The sequence below is a fragment of the Anarhichas minor genome, unplaced genomic scaffold, assembly GCF_050575085.1.
Source record: "Anarhichas minor isolate MPS153535 unplaced genomic scaffold, ASM5057508v1 ptg000031l, whole genome shotgun sequence".
Lineage (NCBI taxonomy): Eukaryota > Metazoa > Chordata > Actinopteri > Perciformes > Anarhichadidae > Anarhichas > Anarhichas minor.
Window position 1 is genome coordinate 2,448,346 of NW_027466477.1, and position 24,007 is coordinate 2,472,352.

The 24,007-nt window shown below is 40.9% G+C and overlaps 3 protein-coding genes across 3 annotated transcripts in view; 1 reads left to right on the plus strand and 2 right to left on the minus strand.

The window, feature by feature from the left end:
* The window catches only part of LOC142964701 (vesicular integral-membrane protein VIP36-like), a 265,045-nt gene that overhangs the window by 134,390 nt on the left and 106,648 nt on the right, over window positions 1-24,007 (plus strand). The window lies entirely within an intron of this gene.
* On the minus strand, window positions 1,539-8,468 carry LOC142964696 (protein NLRC3-like). The gene is made up of 6 exons (XM_076105171.1): window positions 7,880-8,468; window positions 5,688-5,848; window positions 4,691-4,973; window positions 2,437-4,210; window positions 2,152-2,336; window positions 1,539-1,706 (listed from the first exon to the last, which is right to left on the minus strand). Exons 3-6 carry the CDS (start codon window positions 4,962-4,964, stop codon window positions 1,651-1,653), a joined length of 2,289 nt encoding a protein of 762 aa, XP_075961286.1. The 5' UTR covers window positions 4,965-4,973; window positions 5,688-5,848; window positions 7,880-8,468; the 3' UTR covers window positions 1,539-1,650.
* LOC142964714 (uncharacterized) overlaps window positions 19,056-24,007 on the minus strand; it is a 30,509-nt gene continuing 25,557 nt past the window's right edge. Inside the window, exons 8-10 of the mRNA XM_076105203.1 lie at window positions 22,490-22,663; window positions 20,633-20,806; window positions 19,056-19,065 (exon numbers count right to left, since the gene is read on the minus strand). Of these exons, the coding sequence (XP_075961318.1) occupies window positions 19,056-19,065; window positions 20,633-20,806; window positions 22,490-22,663 (358 nt within the window). The remainder of the gene's footprint in view (window positions 19,066-20,632; window positions 20,807-22,489; window positions 22,664-24,007) is intronic.

The following is a 24,007-nucleotide window of genomic DNA, read 5'->3' on the forward strand; positions in this document are numbered from 1 at the left end:
TGCGTCACGTGAAGCGACGTCTGTTTCTGATGACGGAGGATCAGCTGATCACAGCTGGATCAGCTGTCAGTCGGCTTTAACAGCTGGAGAGACTTTTGATAAGTTTGTGTCTGTTCACATGATCACTGTACTTAATAGTAACTAATAATACTAATAACTAATAAAGACACACAGTAATCACCACTGTAGAGGTGTTTCTCTCTGTAGTCTGTTAAACTGTGTCCTGTGTTCTGTTTATAAGCACAGGATCCATTTCTACCGGCGGAATGCGATATCGTCTTATTTATGAATTATTTGCGTCTGTACGTTTTGAAATTGTGAATGTGGCGTCATTATTAAATAACCCAGAATATGATTATTGTTTCTCTTAAATGATAAAACTCATCAAACACTCAGGAATGATGTAAAAAGTGTTTAGTCTCTCAGCTCTCTCTGACTTTAATTGTTTCCATAATAAAAGTTATTGAGGGAAACATCAGATCATGAAAACACAAATCTTTCTAATAAATGAAGAAAGTTGTTTGTGGTCGTTTTGTTGTTCAGACTACAATGAACATTTATTTAAACCAGACGGTGAATCAGAAACATAATCAAATATAAACTAGAGTTTATTCTGTGATCCGTCTTCACTCTGGTGTTAAACTCCAGTCAGTCAGTCCGATCGGCTGCAGCGTCCAATCACATAACTGATGAACAATGAGGGGGCGTGTCGGCCGTTAAAAGACTTCCTGGAAGTCTGTTCTCGTGGTTCCTCGCTCATGGCTCCTCCGAGGTCCCTCCTCCATCCTCGCTCCTCAGAGCTACATTAGAGCTTTGGGATGGCCGTCAATATGGCGGCAAAGAAACAACTTCCGGTTCAAGCGAGGATCGAGGAGCGAGGAAACGACAATTAAGAGACTTGAGAAGTACCCCTTGTCAGCAGTAGCAGGCTGGAGCTCTGGTGGGCGGTGAGACAGAGAGGAAGAGGAACACCAGCCCACGAGAGTCAGACTGATTGATGCACACTGGCCTGTGTGCGCTCTGAGGAGCCGGGCGGCAGGAGAGAGCACACGGCAGTGTGAAGTTTTGTTTAAGTTTGTAAATAAAATACTTTTGAGTAAACCTTAACTGCTGAAGACGGTGTGGTGTGTTGAGGACCCGCGAGTAACACGGAGTCGGCTACACTGGCACCTGAACCACTCCCACAGATCTCTCCCCTGCAGCCGAGCACAGACCACGCCCACTACCACAGTAGTCTTTGTGTCTCTTTGAGTGACATTTTGTAGGTAAAGGTCAGGGGGCCCCTGACACTTTGGGCCCCTGGGCCTGTGCCCGGTAGACCTGTTCAGTAATCCATCCAACAGCAGGATGAAGCCAGACAAGTTGTACATTTGATGATTGTAGAGGATGACATGCAGACAACGAGGCAGCTGATGTGAAGTGGAACATATTACCAGAAAATGTATCACTTTATGGATCTATACGTAGATAAATCAAATAGAGTTATTGATGAAACATGAAGGTGCTGCACTAGCAGCAGACAGTGAACCCACCTCAGAGTCTCCAGTCTACAATGTGGACTCTCCAGAAAACCACTCAGCAGCTTCAATCCTGAATCCTTCAGGTTGTTGTAGCTCAGATCCAGTTTTCTCAGATGGGAGGGGTTTGACTTCAGAGCTGAGTCCAGAGAAGAACAGCCTTCCTCTGTGATCTCACAGCGTGACAGACTGCAAACACACAAAACAACACACAGAGTTTCTTATATCGATACACAATGAATAATTATTTTCATCATAAACATGAGTGGCTTTCATTTTGGTTTCATCTTCTTATGTAAACAGACATTTTAAAATCCTTATTACAGTGAAATAAGTTATTCCAGTGTAGTAGATCGCTCTAACAAACTAAAAGCACGACTTAAACCGTCCTGGTTCCCTGAAAGCAGGTGGGCCAAAGGATGTTCATGTTGGTTGGACGAGCCATTCAACACTTTGATCCCGAGCAGGATAGTGACCAGTTCACCTTTCAGTTTACACCATTATTTCCAAACACATATTAGCAGAGACACGAGTAGACATTGTTATCCCACAGTAACATTTTGGTAACACCACCATGAACTTAGTAGATCCGACACTTAGACCACTTCACTTCGTCATCTTTGTCGTAAATCACCTGATCCTAACCTGAGAGTTTCAAGTGTACAGTTCGGACTTGCCAGTCCAGCAGAGAGCAGCTTCACTCCTGAGTCCTGCAGGTTGTTGTAACTCAGGTCCAGGTCTTTCAGACTAGAGGACTGGGAGCTGAGGACTGAGGACAGAGCTCCACAGCTTTTCTTTGAGAGGTTACAGCCACTCAGCCTAGGGGAGGAACAGGGATCAACACAAACAAAATGTTTAATCAAAGTAAAATATTAAACATATTTAGTAATGGTAATGTATCCGTAGTGTATCTGCCTACAGAGCTTTGTTGGAGGCTTTGATCACTGGCAGCAGCCTCAGCAGAGCCTCCTCTGAAGCAGAGTATTTCTTCAGGTCAAACACGTCCAGATGTTTTTGTGATGACAGTAAGATGAAGACCAGAGCTGACCACTGAGCAGGAGACAGTTTATCTGTGGAGAGACGTCCTGAACTCAGGGACTGTTGGATCTCCTCCACTAGAGAACCATCATTCAGTTCATTCAGACAGTGGAACAGATTGATGCTTTTCTCTGGAGACACATTCTCACTGATCTTCTTCTTGATGTACTTGACTGTGTCCTGATTGGTCTGTGAGCTACTTCCTGTCTGTGTCAGCAGACCTTGTAGGAGTTTCTGATTGGTCTCCATTGAAAGACCCAGGAGGAAGCGGAGGAACACGTCCAGGTGTCCATTTGGACTCTGTAAGGCCTTGTCCACAGCACTCTGATAGAGATGATTAGGTTTGTTTCTGAAGATGTTAGACCACCAGGACAGCAGCAGGTTGACACCAGAGTTGATGAAGCTCAGATGGACATGAAGAGCAGCCAGAAACTCCTGAACAGTCAGATGGACGAAGCAGAACACCTTGTCCTGGTACAGTTCACTCTCCTCCCTAAAGATCTGTGTGAACACTCCCGAGTACACCGAGGCTGCTGTGATATCGATGCCACACTCTGTCAGGTCAGATTCATAGAAGATCAGGTTGCCTTTCTGCAGCTGATCAAAAGCCAGTTTTCCCAGAGACTCAGTCATCTCCCTGCTCTCTGGACTCCAGTGTGGATCTGTCTCAGCTCCTCCATCATACTTGACCCTCTTCCGTTTGGACTGAACCACCAGGAAGTGGATGTACATCTCAGTCAGGGTCTTGGGCAGCTCTCCTCCCTCTCTGGTCTTCAACACCTTCTCCAGAACTGTAGCAGTGATCCAGCAGAAGACTGGGATGTGGCACATGATGTGGAGGCTTCGTGAGGTCTTGATGTGGGAGATGATCTTGCTGGACTGCTCCTCATCTCTGAATCTCTTCCTGAAGTACTCCTCCTTCTGTGGGTTGGTGAACCCTCTGATCTCTGTCACCCTATCAACACACTCAGTCAGGATCTGATTGGCTGCTGCAGGTCGTGTGGTTATCCAGAGGCGAGCAGAGGGAAGCAGTTTCCCCCTGATGAGGTTTGTCAGCAGCACATCCACTGAGGTGGACTCTGTAACATCAGTCAGGATCTCAGTGTTGAACTCCAGACGAAGTCGAAACTCATCCAGACCGTCAAAGATGAACAGAACCAGGAACTCTTCAAAGCTGTAGATTCCTGCTTCTTTGGTTTCACTGAAGAAGTGATGAACAAGTTCCACCAAGCTGAACTTTTTCTCTTTCAGCACATTCAGCTCTCTGAAAGTGAATGGAAAGATGAACTGTATGTCCTGGTTGGCTTTGCCTTCAGCCCAGTCCAGAGTGAACTTCTGTGTTAAGACCGTTTTCCCAATGCCAGCCACTCCCTTTGTCATCACTGTTCTGATTGGTTCCTCTCCTCCAGGTGAGGCTTTAAAGATGTCTTCTTGTCTGATGGTTGTTTCTGGTCTGTCTGGTTTGCTGAATGCTGTTTCAATCTGTCTGACCTCATGTTCATCATTGACCTCTGCAGTCCCTCCCTCTGTGATGTAGAGCTCTGTGTAGATCTGATTCAGAAGGGTTTTCTTTCCTGCTTTAGCGATTCCCTCAAACACACTCTGGAACTTCTGTTGAAAGTTGGATTTGAGTTTCTGCTGACACTCCAGAATATCTGGATGAATAAAACAAAGATAAAAATCAATGAGGGGTTGTTTTAGTGAATGTGAGTCATTTCTAACAAGTTTACACATTTCTGTATTAATGAAATCTATTTCTCTCATTTGATAACTAAAGGCTCTGAATAGGTTAACGATTGTAAAATCACTTAGTATCATTTAACATCAACTGACATGTTGTGCTTCATGTGTGCATGAACTCTGTGGTCTCCAAATAACCAGAAGGTTTATTACTTCATTACAGAGGGAATTAATGATGTCCAAGCAGTATCTTACAGTCACACCAGTGTGCTACTTCTAAACATTAGAGGCAACAAAAACAGGATTGTCTGCCTTTGTTTCGTTGCTTTTTCCAAATTTTTCAATGTATTTTGTGTTTGGTAGCTTCTTCTGAAAGCCAAGGTGCAACTCGCTTTTTTACATCTAAAGTCTTTGTGAGATGTAAGTTTGATCTTTTTGTTCATACCATGACTTACCTTTGGGTTCTGATCTGGTTTTTGATAAACTCTTCTCTAGATCATTCTCACCAATCTTCACTAAAACTATTCGGGTCACTTTAATAATATTGTCTATGCCGTAGTTGTTGACCATCTGATCCACTGTGTCCATCCGGTCTGCATTCTCCAGTCGACTCTTTGGGATTGCTGGGAAGTCTTCTAGGACCTCCTCCAAAAACCACTTGAATTTTTTAAACTGGTCGGCTCCTAACTTCTCCAAAGTGTCCAAGAGGACCTCTTTAGGTGTCTCCATCTGTCCTCTCTGTCAAGATACAAAGGATATTGTTTCATAATACTATAATTCTTACATTTTAAAATCATGTGATTAAAGAATAATAATCATGCTGTACATATTTACTGACAATCAGCCACTTAAAGGAAAGTATGAAGGAGATTGCTTGATTGCGTAATGCACATGTGAGGATTAATTACAGGCCTGTGGATGTTTTCTGAGGTATAACAGGAGGATCATAAGACGGCTAACATGTTGTGACTTATTTACAGTCTATTACATACATTTTACAGGGTATTATAGCATTTCCACTGTTACTACACCATCACACACACACACACACAGGTCCTCTAGGACGGGTTTTGTCCTCTGGGACAGTTGAGACATGAACTGAGCAAACAGGACTCCACTAGTGAAACCAAGTGTGTGTCAGGGTTGTTAAGATGGTTGTGTTGTGAACATTCAGAGTGTTAATTAACAGTTTTAAAAAACTCAGGTTGATCCAACCTGTCAGACCAGTTCAGACACTCAGATTACAAACTTCTGTTGAAACTACTTGAGAAACATGAACATTATATTTCTAAAAATCATTGTTCTTTATCTCAGAGAGAAATTCTACTGCATATAACAAATCTATCTTTTGAAACATCGTTCTATTCTCCAGTTAAACAGAGAAACAACACAAAGAGATCAAAGTGATCCTGATGATCAAACATGTACAGATTCCTCTGGTAGGATTCTCACCTGCTGAACTCACTTCAGGTCAGTTTACAGACACGTTCCACCTTCATGTGTGGAGGAAACACTGGAGAGAAGAAGCTGCTCATGTCCTCCTGTCAGTCCTGGTGTCTGTGTCCATTTGATCCGAGGACGCCGTCTCACCCTCATCACTTCAGAGTCCAAGTCTAAAATAAAACCAGTGTGATGTCAAAACCTGTCCAACAGGTGGTAGATGACAGCCTATCAGAGGTGGTAGATGTCAGCCTATCAGAGGTGGTAGATATCAGCCTATCAGAGGTGGTAGATGTCAGCCTACCACTCTGGATGTTGGATCTGATCCTGGAGCAGTGTCATTAAAGATATGACTTTAATCTTTTATTCACACGGTGGATGTGAGGATATTATTCTCTGGAGAAATTTATCTATTGATCAAATCTTTATGTATTTCTTCGTCTTGTTATTGATCTCACCTGATGACTAATAATGATTAGAACATGTTGAAATCTGTATCAATATCCACAGCTACATTTTCATATGAATCTACATGCATATCAATGGATCAGCAGTATGCATCATGTTCAGGACCAACTGAGTCAGGACCAGCAGAGTCAGGACCAACTGAGTCAAGACCAGCAGAGTCAAGACCAGCAGAGTCAAGACCAGCAGAGTCAGAGTAAATATCTTTAAACATGTTGATGATGATGAAGGTCTGTGAGTGTCTGAATTGACTGTTTTTCTTTCTATGAGCAACGTAACTTTCTGAATATCTCGCTCTGTCTGACTTCTCTATTTTAGTTTCCATTAGTTACTGCTGTTAGTATCACTTCTGATGCACTTTGTATTTTTACTCTTGCATTTAATCTTTGTTCTTGTATTTTACTTCTTCTATTTTAGTTGAATTTTATTTCCCAAAGGTGTCAGAATGACTTCTTCTACACTTAATAATTGTTATTATATTGTTTATTCTACTGTTTTTCTTCTGCTGTAATCTTTAATGAAAGAATATACTTCTGGATTAATAAAGTTCAATCTTATCTTTTCTTCACAGACTATTTTCTTCTCTGTGATGCATTCAAAGACAATCTGAGACTTGAAACTCGACTGCTGCAGTGATGAGCCATCAGAAAATCAGACAAATAAAAAATAACAACGTACAACCTGAGCAAGATGATGATCTGAATAATAGTGAGGAAGATGTTAAATGTAATTTGATTTTGCGTTAAATAGTGAAGTGGAGACATTGAGAGGTCAAAGGCCTCCTGTATAAAAGTGACCTCCAAGTTCATAAAATATGTACAAAATAAATAACATCACAAACCAGAAGATATTTGAGTTGATAAACAAGTTAAAAATCATTTCAATGCTTCAACAACAGTTAAATAAATGAATTTAAATTAAATGTTTGAGCAGAAACAGTTTGTGTTTCAGACAAAACTTCAGGAATCTAAATGCAAAAACCCGACAGACTTCTTTTAGTTTAAAGAGTTTCAGTTGCGGGTTTTTTGTGTTGTATTGATCATATGCTCAGTCTTGTCTTTCACCGCTCACTGCAGTTCGTCATATCTGTTCAGTTAACAAACGTGCACGATCATCGCTGTGTTGCAAAACAGAGAAGCAGCTCTGAACTCTTACAAAATGTTGAGCAGCAGAAGATTCAACTGTTTCACCATCAGGAAGTGTTTCTCTCTGTTCCTCTTTTCACTGAAAAACAGACTTACACTGCCTGGAAATGTGAAGAAGTCACAGAAACACACTTTACCTTCATTTATACTCACATAAACACACTTTACCTTCATAAATACTCACAGAAACACACTTTACCTTCATAATACTCACAAAAACACACTTTACCTTCATTAATACTCACAGAAACACACTTTACCTTCATTAATACTCACAAAAACACACTTTACCTTCATTAATACTCACAGAAACACACTACCTTCATTAATACTCACAGAAACACACTTTACCTTCATAATACTCACAAAAACACACTTTACCTTCATTAATACTCACAGAAACACACTACCTTCATTAATACTCACAGAAACACACTTTACCTTCATTTATACTGGCAGAAACACACTTTACCTTCATTAATACTCACAGAAACACACTTTACCTTCATTAATACTCACAGAAACACACTTTACCTTCATTAATACTCATAGAAACACACTTTACCTTCATTAATACACAGAAACACACTTTACCTTCATGAGCTGAGCTCTGGCATGTTGATCTGCCATCAACACGGAGCGTCCCGATGAACTTTAACCCTGAATAAATAATGTGCAGTTGAACACCAGCAGCCTCAGGTAGAGCGGCCACACCTGGACCGACTTCACGTCGTCCAAAGAGTCAGAAACATCCAGCAAAGATCCTCTCCGGTGTCCGCTCCTCACCGCTCCTCATAGCTCAAGTGTTTCCTCAGATCTGTATCAAACTCCGGGAGAAGTTATGAGGCTTCATGTCTGTGATTTGATCCGCAGAGGAGAGGCCTGGAGCACCGACAGACCCGTCACATTCCTCCGTCCTGCTGCTGCTGCAACCAGCTGAGCGGGGCGGAGCCACGAGGAGCTCTCACTCCGCTGCTGTTTCCAGGAACCAAAGTCTGACGAATGAGCAGAAAGTCCAGGAAGTTCCTTTCTTTCAAATTTAAACACCGGTTTTATTTTGCAAAACATTTTCGTCAAAAGAAAAGTAACATTTAAAGGATATTTTTTCAAGAACTGCACTTGAGTACAAAAGCTACTTGTACTCAGTGGTGTAAGAAGTATTCAGATCCTTCACCACACTAAGTACAAAGTAAAAAGTACAATATGTACCTCTGAGATGTAGTACAGTGAAAAGTACAATATGTACCTCTGAGATGTAGTACAGTACAAAGTACAATATTTACCTCTGAGATGTAGTACAGTGAAAAGTACAATATTTACCCCTGAGATGTAGTACAGTAAAAGGTACAATATGTACCTCTGAGATGTAGTACAGTAAAAAGTACAATATGTACCTCTGAGAGAGACCGAGCCGTATTTCCCTGGAGGCTACGGTTCTGCTAGCCGTGTCCTTTTGATCCGTGATCACTTCGGGCGACAGATTTTGGTGAATCTGTTCGTCGCCGGCGAGGATCCCTCAGTTTGGGCAAACTTCTGAGGGTCCTCGTTCTTCGTTAAAACAAAAAGGTCTCCCTCCAGGAGCGGGGGAGGGGCCTACCTTCAGTTTAAAACGTGTGACCATTGCACGTGACACCTGGTAGTAGGAGTCAGGGGTCCCGCCAAGGCCTGGTGAGTCATCTCCTCCTACACCACAAAGGATTTATTCCACAAAAGGACTTTCGCCCAGTAAGAAATTAATATAATGATCAGACTGTAATAAATTGAAGCAATGGACGTTTTATGAGCTGTTGCTTTGCCCCTGCTAAGTATCCTGCAATAAATATCAATGATGCATGTAAAGCACGTAGTCTTGAGGATTCATTGATAAGGCAGTGAAGATTACTCATGTCGTAAAAAGTTAAGTATTACTGCTTAACAACAATAGATCTCTGAAGGGTTATTCTAGTTCTTAGTCCACTAGACTTGGCTAACTAGAGACCGATCTTTAACCTTCCCTTCCTCTCTAGGATCCTTGAGAGTCCTGTGTCAGCATTTTGTTCAAACAACGCCACGATTGCGTCATCATAGTAGTCAGGTGGGGGACCAGGAGGATCCCCCAGGGTCCTCGTCGTCTTGTTGGGAACTGTTTAGTCAGGTCTATCCATCGCTGCAGTAGTCCTCTTATAAAAGGTATAAGGCAGCACCCACAAACAGTGAGCAGAGATACTGCTACAAAGATCGAAATAAACAGCGATAAGGCCAAATTCAGACAGAAGAAGTAATCTCTTTTCTTTTTAACATTTTTGCCATACAATAGTTCAAAAGGTGAAAGTTCTCTACTAATAGGCAAGATGTGCATACTAAGCATTACTGGAGCTAAACATTGTACCCAGTTCTTTCCTGTCTCAGCCATCATTTTTCTCAATTTTGATTTTATTGTACCATTTGTTCTTTCAATCAACCCTGCTGACTGTTGGTGATAAGAGCAATGATATTTCATGTTTATTCCAAATACTTCAGCCAAATGTTTTATTATCTTGTTGACAAAGTGTGTACCGTTATCACAATAAATCCTTTCTGGTTTACCAAATCGCGGTATAATGTCTTTTGTTAGGGCTTTAGCTACCGTAACAGCATCTGGTGTTTTGGTTGGAAATACTTCGATCCATTTAGAATGTCTGTCAATTATTGTCAAACAATATTTCTGCCCTTCACATTGGTTTAGCACAGGGGTCGGCAACATGTGGCATGCGGCTCTTCAGCCCCTCTGTTGCGGCTCCCTGAGTCTACATCAGGGGTCCCCAACTGGCGGACCGGATCCAGACCCAGGACCTAAATCCGATAGATAATTCGGAATTATATATAATATGCACTAGGTTTATACTTTAACCGGCGCTTCTTATTCAGCCGTTACGGTACTTGTTCGGCGGTGCAGGAAACACACCGACCAATGCGTTGCAAATCACATCACGTGATGCAGCTCAGCCAATCAAATATGAGTATTCTGACAAGTTTCCTGACTCGAGCGAGGTTTACACACACCGTGACACACGGGGAGAGACGAGGAAATAGAAAGAACTGCAGGGACATTGCGATAATCAGAGAAGTTATCTCACATGACGTTCTCCAAAAAGAGAAACGTGTTCAGAGAGAATATAATTTATAAGCAAGAATGAACAGAATCTTATATGTTAATTATTTCCACAGGCAGTTAAATCCTCTACTCCTGTCAAGAGCTTTTCCCTGCAGGTGGCTAATCATGATTTCCAGACCCCCGCCCTCTGTAAACTATCAATGGATAAATCCAAAAAAAGAAAAGTCACGGAGGAAAATAGAGAGTTTAATCTGCGTGGACGTCTTCATTTGCTTTCACTGCCAACGATGCTGACTTACCTCTATGCTTCCAGAACAAACACACATCATGTGCTGAAAAGTGTCACGCTGGAGATGAACGAAAAAGAGCGAATTCTCAACTTCTGCAGCAAACTCTCCTCTTCATAAGAGTTTGATATTGTTATATCAGGTAAAATTGCAATACAATGTCAAGAATTGTCCTTATTCTTGTTCTATATTTTCATAAATACAACTAACTATAGTTTTTGTATATATAATATTACTATATATACAACTTTATAAGCTGTGATATCAAATAGCTTTTGCGGCTCCAGACAAATTTTATTTGGTGGAAAATAGAGCAAAATGGCTCTTTGGATCGTAAAGGTTGCCGACTCCTGGTATAGTTCAATGAAATCCTTGCAAATGTGTTGAAATGGATATTCTGGTTCTGGTAATTTACCCCTTGCTGGTCTTTGCTGGTCTTTGCTGGCCTTGAGGATTATGTTTTGCGCATACAGTACATGCTAGACAAAAAATGTTTGAGTAGTTTGTGAAGCCATATGCTGTAAATACTCTGGTTATCATAGATACAATCCCTCCTGTTGGGACATGGTCTTACCCATGGCTCAAAAGAGCCGCGTATCTATATAAAGTCTTTGGTAGTACTAGTTTGCCCTCGGGTCATCTCCAGAACCCATCACTGTCTGTTTTGCAGTTTTGTTTTTGCCAGTAAGTGCTCTCTTGTTTTGGAGCATTTGTTTGCATGTCTTTTAAAATCTCATGTGCTGCACTTCAAGAGGAAACTGGTCATGTGGTTTTTGTGCAGCCTTCTTAGCGTCCTCATCTGCTCTGTGGTTTCCTGCTGAAATGGGGTCAGTTCCTGTTGTGTGTGTTGTGCATTTACAGACTGCTACTTTTCTAGGCAACTGAACTGCATCTAGCAGATGTTAGATCAAGTCTCTGTGTGTGATAGGTTTGTTATTTGATGTAACCATGCCTCTGTTTTTCCACTGTTGAGCGAATACATGTATGCATGAATATGTATAGTTACTGTCAGTATACATATTGATAGTCTTGTCTTTTCCTAATTTGCATGCCTCTGTCAGAGCAATGAGTTCCGCTGCTTGCGCTGACAGGTGTGATGGTAAAGGTTCAGCTTTCAAAACTTTATTACTTGTCACTACAGCATACCCAGTTGCATTTGTACCATCTATATTTTATTTAGGTACTTTTAGCATTAAAGGTTTGAATAACACTATCGGTGCAGATGTCTGTACAGACATTGATGCTGCGATTACAGCTTGTAAACAGACAGGCATTGCTTTAGCAACAGAATCTAGTTGAGAGGAATAGAAAGCTATAGGTCTGTGTTTTCCTCCATGTTCTTGAGTTAACACGGATGTCATAAAACCTCCTCTACCCTAACACAGATAAACTTGTTAGCATTTTCTTTACCAAAAAGCTTTCTCTGCTTCAGGGGTCCAGTTTAGTTTGTCATGTGCTGCCATAGTCTTTTCATGAATCAACTTTGATAAGGGATTAACCGACTCAGCATAATTAGGAACCCAGCTTCTGCAGAAATGAGTCATTCCTAAGAATGGCATCATTTGTCTCTTTGATAGATCATAGCCTAGGTATTTTACTTTTTCTTTCCACAGTTGCAGTTTGTTTTTGCTTACTTTATGTCCCTGCTCACAAAGGAATTTTAGCAGTGCAAGAGTATCTTCTTTGCATTTCTCTTGAGTTTTTCAACATATCAAAATATCGCCTACATGAAGTAAGATTTGACTTCCTTGTGGTGGTTCAAATTTAGCTAGATTAGCTGCCATTACTTGAGAAAATATGGTTGGACTTTGACAATATCCTTGAGGAATCATAGTGTAAGTGTACTTTTTCCCACCGAATTGAAACGCAAACCAAAACTGACAGTCTTCATGCACTGGTACAGAGAAAAAGGTGTTTGCTAAGTCTATCACAGAAAAGTATTGACACTCAGGATTCATTTCATTTAAAAGAATATGTGGATCTGGCACTAATGGTGCTCTTGGCGTTACTGCTTTATTTACTGCTCGCAAATGTTGAACCATCCTCCAGCCGGTGGATGGTGCTGCTTTTTTAAATAGGAATAGAGGTGTATTGCATGGTGAGTCTGGACACTCTCTAACTACCCCTGATTTTAATAGTGCTTCAAATATTGGTTGTATTCCCTCAGCCGCTTCTGGTTTGATAGGATACTGACTGCTCTGAATGGTCTGAAACTGCTTTTAAGAGTTATTGTTACTGGTTCTATCCCTTTCACTTTCCCTACATCTGCAGGTCCTTGAGACCATAGAGTGTTATCAAGAGTTTCTAGAGCCTCCTCCTCAGCCGAGGAGAGGGAGAAAACATCTCATCTATTTTGCGTCTTAGCTGACATGTGTTGGCATCCTCTGATGCCAACCTCCTGTCCCTTCCACTCAGGACCAAGCACCGGCCATGGGGCGACAGAGCCTTCTCCATATCTGCCCCCTCCCTCTGGAACTCTCTCCCCAAACACATCCGAGACTGCACTGACCTTTCCACATTCAAATCTCAAATCAAAACCCACCTGTTCAAAATTGCTTTTAATGTGTGACCGATATTGTGTATTTTATGTTTTTAGTGTATTGCTTTTATATATAATGATTTTAATGTAAAGTGTCTTTGACTACTCTGAAAAGCGCTATATAAATAAAATGTATTATTATTATTATTATTATTATTATGTGCACTGCCTTCTTTGCCATTGTTACCCAGTTTAGCTCAGTTGTGTAGCTTTTCAACATGGGATAATGATAAATATTCTCTTGCACACGTTCCCACGGTTCCCCAGATTCTTCTGCTGTTGTCACAAATCCCCCTACATCTCTCCAAAATGCGGAGGGTGGCTTGGCTAGTGAGACATGTGGTGCATCACCTCCCCTGAAGAGCTTTTTCTCATCCTCTTGGAGTGCACATACAGCTCCCACAAAACCTTTGTTGTCCCAATAAAGGTTAGTCATCCTTAATTTTGCTGTTGGTGTTTTAAAGAACTTGTTTTCATACTTCTTATCTGTCCCTGGAACCCGGCATCAGTAACGGTATTGAAGCATCGTTGAGGAGAGAGTCCCAGTTGCCCACTATCTGTCTCATGCAGGCTTCTAAGCCATTTAATCTGTCGCTCTGGCACAGCAGGTTTACTTGTCATGCCATTTCAGCTTGATTATCTCTTGGATGTGGTAGACCCTCTACAGCCTTTTTTACATCAACCTGAGACCACGGTTCATATACGTAGACTGATTCTGGCTGGTTTTCTGCTCCAGCAGGTGCTGCACTAGCAGCAGACAGTGAACCCACCTCAGAGTCTCCAGTCTACAATGTGGACTCTCCAGAAAACCTCTCAGCAGCTTCACTCCTGAATCCTTCAGGTTGTTGAAGCTCAGATCCAGTTTTCTCAGATGGGAGGGGTTTGACTTCAGAGCTGAGACCAGAGAAGAACAGCCTTCCTCTGTGATCTCACAGCGTGACAGACTGCAAACACACAAAACAACACACAGAGTGTCTTATATCGATACACAATGAATAATTATTTTCATCATTAACATGAGTGGCTTTCATTTTGGCTTCATCTTCTTTTGTAAACAGACATTTTGTGAAAATCCTGTCACTGTAAAGACATTTAAAATCATTATTACAGTGAAATAAGTTATTCCAGTGTAGTAGATCGCTCTAACAAACTAAAAGCACGACTTGAACCGCCCTGGTTCCCTGAAAGCAGGTGGGCCAAAGGATGTTCATGTTGGTTGGACATTAGATGAACATCTATGTATATAAGTGTGTATAAGCAACGCATTCATTATTATTTTTTTTTACAAATCATCATCATGTAGTGATTTCATCTTTTTTTGTCATACATTATTTGTCATTAATTAAATTACAGCAATGTTTTGAGGGGTTCATACGGTCGTAGTAAACCAGATTAATTCAGCCGATGTGTACAAACAAGTGTCTTCTACTATTATATTTATAGTATGAAATGTATCTTTTACTTTTACTCTCATTATTTCTTGATGTTTTGGGCAATATTGTCTGTGTTACACTCTATAAATAAAGCATATTGAATTGAAGGAAAAGCTTGACACATGTGGCAACGAAGCAACAAAGGGAGTGCTCCGTGGTAAACGCGCAGTGTGGTCACAAGTTGTTCTGGTGGCCCTTTGCTGTTAGGAGCGACTGATGACTGTGTTGTACGTTCTTACACCATCAGCGTACAACACAGTACGCTGATGGTGGTGTAGTGGGAGTGCTTCTGACTGCTGACGTTTTTCTAATCCCGTAAATATGATTTATTTATGTTTATATATATTTGTATATATATATACTTATTTTAACTGTGAGTTCTTCTTCGTTACACATGTTTGCACAAAACAGGCTCCAAAGACGTTTATGTGTTTTTTTTACCATTTTATTATTTCAAAACAAGAGCAACGAGCTCTCTTCCTGTTTTCAACAGCTGCCTTAACTACAACAAAAGACGCGGCTGAAAGTCGCCAGTTAACATGGTCCCTTGTTAAACCGTAACATCAGTGTGACCGAGTTCATCGAGGAGACTAATGAGGACTACAAAGCTCCAACCACCTCCAGCATCACCACCCGGATGTCCCACTGCAGACACACGCGCACACGCACACACACACACACACACACACACACACACACACACACACACACACACACACACACACTTTATTGCACAGGTCTGGCAGAGGATGAAAATCAATACTATGTCACCATCTTGTGGTTAAACAAAATATTATGGGAATACTGTACCAAAAATTGAAATAAAGTCCACGAAATGTGTTAAACTGCGTATAATAATAACCATAATAACAACAATAATAATAGCCAGAATGCATTATACTGAATTCGTATCATTATTTTATCTTCCTGTTTTAAACAGCTGCCGTAACTACGACAACATGAGACGCATTCGGTTGAAAGTCACCAGTTTACATGGTCCCTTGTTAAACCGTAACACCGGCATGTTGATCTGCCTTCAACACGGAGCGTCCCGATGAACTTTAACCCTGAATAAATAATGTGCAGTTGAACACCAGCAGCCTCAGGTAGAGCGGCCACACCTGGACCGACTTCACGTCGTCCAAAGAGTCAGAAACATCCAGCAAAGATCCTCTCCGGTGTCCGCTCCTCACCGCTCCTCACCGCTCCTCACCGCTCAAGTGTTTCCTCAGATCTGTATCAAACTCCGGGAGAAGTTATGAGGCTTCATGTCTGTGATTTGATCCGCAGAGGAGAGGCCTGGAGCACCGACAGACCCGTCACATTCCTCCGTCCTGCTGCTGCTGCTGCAACCAGCTGAGCGGGGCGGAGCCACGAGGAGCTCTCACTCCGCTGCTGTTTCCAGGAACCAAAGTCTGACGAATGAGCAGAAAGTCCAAAAAGTTCCTTTCTTTCAAATTTAAACACCGGTTTTATTTTGCCAAACATTTTCTTCAAAAGAAAAGTAACATTTAAAGGATATTTTCTCAAGAACTGAACTTGAGTCCAAGAGCTACTTGTACTCAGTGGTGTAAGAAGTATTCACATCCTTTACCACACTAAGTACAAAGTAAAAAGTACAATAATTACCTCTGAGATGTAGTACAGTAAAAAGTACAATATGTACCTCTGAGATGTAGTACAGTAAAAATGTGACAGGTGGTGGAGGACTGGAAGTAGTCCAGGATGGACCTGTTTAAAAGGCCACCACAGGAGGAGGAACCCTGTGGGGTTGGGACCCTCCCTCGGTTATGAAGGTCAGCTTCAGGACTCTGACCCTAACACCCTGAAATCAGGTACCAATCTGACCCCTACTGCTTCACCAAAGACACAACAGTTATGTCTAAGTCCTGTAATCACATGAACACCAAGCATGATAAACCAGCAGAGCATCAAAACTATCTGAGCCAACCAAGTTAGTAAATCACATCAGACTGAAGAACAGCATTTAAGCTCAGCTTGTAGCAGGTCTGTTGTTCATATTCATATCCAATCATGCACTGCTGTCAGCCTCTCAGGAGAAGAGCTCTCTGACCTCATGGAGACTATGCAGACACCCTCAGAGACCAGCAACACTGGGCTTTGGTTGGAATGTACAAAATACAAACCAGTTTTATTTGTTTTATACAATAAAAAGAAGATTAAAAGTTACAAAAAAGGATAATATGAAAAGCAAATGAAAGAAAAAGGCAAAATTCAAAAGTTCAAATCACCAAATAATCCTCGTCAAAAAGACTCCAAACTAGGAGCACCTGAATAAACCCCAAAAAGCCCTGATTGTTTGTCGTCTCCTCCTATTTCTACCTTTTTACTTGGAGCATCGTTAACCTCCTGGTCCATATATGGTCGACTACTAAACATTAGTAAATCACTGGATGAAGCTGTTTACGTATCTTACAGTTCATGACAGACTTCTTTAGGTTAGCTCTTATTTCTAAGGTTGCTGTCTGGTCTTCCTGGTGGAACATCAGTCAGGGTGTCTCCTAAACAGTTAGCATGGTTACAGCATCTGACCTCACATCCTGTTTCCTTTGCTGACTGACAAAGATCAGAGCAAAGTATGTCAAACCAAGATTATCTCATTAAATCATCTCAACCAATTATGCTTCACAAAGCATGTCGGATATCACATTGATAAATGACTGAAAGTCACTTAAACATTATCATCATTAAATGACCACTCAGTAATAATAGAAATCAAAGAAGTAAAATCATGAGAGATTCATTGATAGGAGAGAAATCAATAGTAACTCACAGAGTAGAATAAAACTTAAATGCATCAAGACTTTATGAGTCTGAAATAGAACTAATGAAAACAAGCCAAGTCTGTTTCACAGCGCCGGGGTTACAACTGAAAGAATAAGACTCAAATATTGTCATTCATGTCATCAGAATACATCTGCAGCACATGAATGTAACAGAATACACACATGTAGTAGATGTTGTGCTCTACATGAGACAGTGATGTTATGAATCTGTTCATTTCATCATTCACACAGTCTGTGATTTATTGCCAGCTGTTCTTTCTGCATTAAGCAGTTTGAACTGAGTTACTTTTATGACTTAACTTCTTCTTATTGGTTCAATATTTCCTAACGATCCACGTACTGAGCTCTGATTGGTCAGTAGGCGGTGCTTTTATACGAGTTAATAGGTGGGCGGGGCTACACCAACATTACAGAGTCAAGTCTCCTGCTGCTCAGAATAAAACCTCTTTTTGTGAGTAGGAGTTCTTTAACTCTGTGACTCTGTGAACACAGCTGATGTCACCTGTCACTGATCAAACCTAATTACCATAATATTGGAGATTATATTTTAATATTTCTGAGTGAGCAGGATCGTGGTGAAGAAGCACAATTTAGTTTGAAAGTGAGTTTTTTAAATAGGCTGTGTATAGTGAACATATTTTAACAGCATTTTAGTGACAGTTTTTAACTTTACTACGTACTTAAAATAGCTGAAAGCACCGTGCACAACATTACTACTGGTGGTGCCCCTATTGAGCGTTTTCACAATAGTTTTACAAATGTGTTTGAACATTATCATGAAACAAATCCTGCAAGTGTTGTGATGATGGGATTTATAGTCTGATTTATGTTATGATATGACCATTTCTGGATTTGTAGCGCCCCCTGGTGGCTGATTTAAAAAGAACGTTCAGAGTTAGTTTCAGTGACTCTTGTGGACAATTTCTGCAAGTTTTGTGGAGAATGGCCAAAGGGTTGTTGACTTAAGTCTGGTTATGTGCTGAGCCACGCCCCTTTTCGTGTTCTATGGTCAATATCTTGAAAACTAAATAAGTTATCCACTAAATTTTGGTCAGCTTTGACAATGTTTTAGCAATAATAATCCTCAGAACATTTGGTAGCAAACAGAGGTAAGGTTTAGGAGGAGATAGCAAACATCTGTATACGGTCCAAAAGGCTGTTTTGTAGAGCAGACTGAGCTGAACGTGGGTGTCAAATTTCCAGTCAATGACTTCTGGTGTGAGGGGCGTGGCTTTTCAAAAATCACATTTTGAGAGTTAATTACAGCGCCACCATGTGGCCGATCTGAGTTCTATGTCTTGAGAAGCACATGAACATCATTTCCAGTTATTGTTCCAAGTTTCATTTTTCTACCTCATTCCAGCTCACGGGAGTTTGAGCTGAAGCAGCAGACAACAAATATGAACCCTAACAAAAATAATCAGGAGAATTTCAAAAGGTCCTCGGGCCCTAAATAAGAGTAAATCTGTTGTGATGTGAGGCCCAATGTCTGTATATGTGAGAGGGTGTCAGACTTTAGTCTTTAAAAGTCTTCTGGTGTTTGGTACACTAAATAAAATCCAGGTGGAGGTGGTGGAGCAGTCTCCAGTCTCCAGATGCTCTCTGGATCATCAGGACTCAGATGACAGAGATCACTCCCAACTGATGAGAGAAGAAGAAGACAAGAGAAGAGATGAATCAGTGTTTACAGAGACTCTCTTCATCAGCCGTCAGTCAGTGACGCAGCACATCCAGTAGAAAGAGCAGCTTCCTCTCAGCTCTCATGTTAACCTACACTGAGCTCCAGGCTCACACACCTGCAGACACTTTGGGCCTCCAGTCTGTTGACTCTGCAGGTTCCACTGAAATAAAGTGCTGAGAGTCCTGAACGCATCATGACTGCAGAACCAGAGAGGTGTTCACTGCTCACTGTAAAGATGGATTTAACCCTGTTATGCTGCGTTCACAACAAACGGCAAGTGGATTTTTCATGTGACGCGATTACATACAAAGTAAATGCAAAGTCACTAATAGACGTAAATTTGAGCCAATGAGGAGAAAGACGCGATGCAAATTTAAATATTTCCAATGGAGTAAGAGATAAACGTGAGGCTGTGTCGTTAAAGCCTTTCAGCGTTGAGATTCTCCTCCTTCATCACTGACGTCCTGACGCTGTTGAATCAGAAATGGAGGATAAACATATTGAATCCGTCTGTGTTCACCCAGAGCTCTACGATACCTCATACAGAGACCAAACTATGTGTATGAATGTATGAGTATGAACCACAGACTGTCTATGGTACAAACAATAACCACGCTGACCTATTTACGCCTAGATGATGGAGCAGCTACAATGTTAGCATAGCCTAGCATCTATTGATCCAGACTCCATTCAGAAAACAACCATTTTAACAGTTGTTTGCTTGTCATCTTGTGAACAGACCTGACAAAGCATGAAGTCAGACTTTTTACAAATCAACATCATTATATAGTTATTTCAGCATCCTTTGAATGTTTGTTGAACTTAAATCACAGCTGAATCTGTTTATTTTGGGTTCATACAGCTGTAGTAAACCAGCCGACGAGTGTCTGGATAGATACAGTGAATACAGCCTCCAGATGATGTTATGAACCACACATGATGGAGTTTGGTTTCAGATATCTGGGACTTCCTCAACTTGTACAAAGCAGCACTAGTGGTTATTTCAGCCATGACTGATGATTGGCTACATGTAACGCTGGTTCTATGAAGTGAGAGCAGTGATGTGCAGGCTTCAGTCAGACTGATCTCAGAGCTGTGACAAAGATGAACTGATCAATAGTTTGATAGTGTGATGAATGAGGACCACTGTCTCTAAACATCTGATGATGCCGTCAGCTGTTAACAAGCTTCACTTCCTGTAGACGTGAACAACAACACATCGACTCAAACACACAATCACAACAAGCTTCTGACTCATCTGATTGGCTGACTTCTCGCTGACTTCTCTCTCTCTCTCTCTCTCTCTCTCTCTCTCTCTCTCTCTCTCTCTCTCTCTCTCTCTCTCTCTCTCTCTCTCTCTCTCTCTCTCTCTCTCTCTCTCTCTCTCTCTCTCTCTCTCTCTCTCTCTCTCTCTCTCTCTCTCTCTCTCTCTCTCTCTCTCTCTCTCTCTCTCTCTCTCCCAATCCTGAAGCTCGTGGATCTGTGTTTGGTACAATACTGCTGGACTGACTCCAACCCTCTACTGACCTCAGACTCTCCAGTCTACAATGTGGACTCTCCACAAGATCAGACAGCAGCTTCATGTCTGAATCCTTCAGGTTGTTTTTACTCAGATCCAGTTCTCTCAGATGGGAGGGGTTTGACTTCAGAGCTGAGACCAGAGAAGAACAGCCTTCCTTTGTGATCTCACAGTGTGACAGACTGCAAACACACAAAACAACACAGAGTTTCTTATATCGATACACAATGAATCATTATTTTCATCATAAACATGAGTGGCTTTCATTTTGGTTTCGTCTTCTTTTGTACAAAACAATGTAAAAGAAAAGCTAAATGTTTTGAAAAAAGTTTGTATAAGAAATGTTTTTTTAAAATATTACTTTAAACCTCTTAAACTCGGAGCCGTTTTTGAGGTCTCTGAGCGAAAATGCATAGCCCTACAAAACTGACCATAGTCCTGTAACTACAAGGTCGATTTTAATAATTTTTGTTGATATAATCAGATCACAACACCTGTGAGATAGTTTAGATAGGTAATATTGTGTATATGTTGCTGGTTAATATAGTAAAATAAGACATTACACAGCTCAAATTGAAAATATTCAGCTTCGCCTGGGAAAAATGCACTTTCAGTGATAAAAGGTTATTGAAATAATGCAGCTAGCCCCCTAAAACTTTCCCAAGTCATAGCATAACTGATCAGTAGTTATTAAAAAAAGGTTAAAGTGGAATAAAGTGGAATAAAGTGAAGAATAAGAGGCTTTAGTCAAGCGAGGTCATCATTTTCGAACCAGCTGTTGCAGCTCTTACATTGTACTTTTATACACTATATAACTATATATTTCACTTTCTTTATCACTCATATGATTCAATACATCCAAATACAGATAATAGGAATCATATTCATATTCATAACATCATCAGAGCCAGTTTTGGCTGTCATCTGTAGGATTTTCTCAGTTCATGTGTGTGTATGCGGCTGGACCTCAGCCTATCCTCGGTCGATTTCAAAAAACAACCCCTCCTTCGACGCGTCAGAGTCTCAGGAAGACCTCTGCCGAGTTTGGTGGCGATCGGCAAAAGTTTCAAGCAATAAAGTTGCCCGAGGTGACGCGTGTACCCCGGCGTAAATTTCCGGTCGCAGGCAGTCTGACCACACGCCCAAGCCTGCTTGACCGCTCTTATTCTGGAAACAAGTCGGAAGTCAACAGTATGCAGTTGGCAGCAATGACTCCAGCTTTGGAACGGAAATTCTGCGACGTTATTATCCATATTTTCATAAAACTTGGGCGCATACCTACGATTTCTTTCGGCGGAGGGCAGCACGAAGGTACGTTTGACCACTCACAACTGTTTAGTGTTTATACGGATCGTAAAACAGAAGTTAGTTACGTGTTTAGCCACGTGTGCTAATGCTATTACATGCATTGCATGACTTGGTAGCCGCTAGCATTAGGGTACAAACATTGATTTGCGGTACTCATAACGCCGATTTCTGGCCAGGATTTGGTGCTTTTATGCCACGATATTTTTCTGCTTATGTGAGTACCCTATAGTTGTGTTTGGAGTGTGTAAGAAGTGACTTATATGATGTTGTTGCCCAGACGTTGCTGTTTCATCCAAAAAAAAAAGTAGCCACATCCATGCTACTGGCTAATAATCAGGCTATTTTCCGCATGTGAGTTTGAGGGGTTCTGAGCCCGTGAGCCCCCAAATTTGGGGGCGTCGTGCTTATTAATAGTTAATAGTAAAAGGAGGCAGCTGATGTGAAGTGGAACATATTACCAGAAAATGTATCACTTTATGGATCTATACGTAGATAAATCAAATAGAGTTATTGATGAAACATGAAGGTGCTGCACTAGCAGCAGACAGTGAACCCACCTCAGAGTCTCCAGTCTACAATGTGGACTCTCCAGAAAACCTCTCAGCAGCTTCACTCCTGAATCCTTCAGGTAGTTTTCACTCAGATCCAGTTCTCTCAGATGGGAGGGGTTTGACTTCAGAGCTGAGCCCAGAGAAGAACAGCCTTCCTCTGTGATCTTACAGCGTGACAGACTGCAAACACACAAAACAACACACAGAGTTTCTTATATCGATACACAATGAATCATTATTTTCATCATAAACATGAGTGGCTTTCATTTTGGTTTCATCTTCTTTTGTAAACAGACATTTTGTGAAAATCCTGTCACTGTAAAGACATTTAAAATCATTGATCAGTATTGATCCAGATTCTTCAGAGAGGATCAGAAAATAAAATATTATTAATAATAAAATATATTGAAAAATATAAAATGCTCTGAAAAAAGTCAGCATCAGAAATGTAACTTTTTTTAAATTACTTTATCAGTTATTTTCCTAAAAATTAAAAAAGGTTTGGTGCTGTAAGTGTGATTAATTTAAACATTATTTTTTAAATCAGGGGTCTCAAACTCCCGGCCCGCGGGCTAAATCCGGCCCGGCACGTCATTTCATGTGGCCCGCGAATCCGCCAGCAAAAAAAAAAAGATTTTTTTTTTTTAAGTTAGACTTGATAATAAAAATATCCTCATAGTCGAAATTATGAGATTGAAAGTCGAAGTTATGAGATAGAAAGTCATAATTCTGAGATAGAAAGTCAAAATGATGAGATACTTAAACACAGTCACAGAAGCAGCTCTTTGGCTGGTTACTGTACACTTGGAATGGAAATGTATTGAGAGTACATTGAAGACTACTTTAAACGTGGCTTTAAAAACACATGAAATACTTCATGTGGGATTGTGTAAACGCACCCTTGAAAGGATTTTAAGCTTTGAACAAAGTTAATGTAATAACTTGTCTTTGATATTTTCTTTAATAGTTTGATCTTTGATAGAGTAATGTGGGTTTCTGAACCCTAAATTAAAAGGATTTAAGTTGTAACAGAAATGTGCTTAAATATATTTTTATATTTTTACACTTGAATAAACAATAATCAAATGCGGAGACAGTTATTTACCAATATGTTAGGAGTAGTTACATTTACACAGTCTTACATTTACAACCGGCCCTTTGAGGGCGACCGTGATGCTGATGTGGCCCAGAGTGAAGATGAGTTTGAGACCCCTGTTTTAAATGATTACCATTGAGTCTCTCAAGTATAGTATATAAAGTATATTCATCAAGTATAGTACAGTCTAGTATATTCAATTAACGTTTTGTGTCTCTTTGAGTGACATTTTGTTGGTAAAGGTCAGGGGGCCCCTGACACTTTGGGCCCCTGGGCCTGTGCCCGGTAGACCTGTTCAGTAATCCATCCAACAGCAGGATGAAGCCAGACAAGTTGTACATTTCATGATTGTAGAGGATGACATGCAGACAACGAGGCAGCTGATGTGAAGTGGAACATATTACCAGAAAATGTATCACTTTATGGAT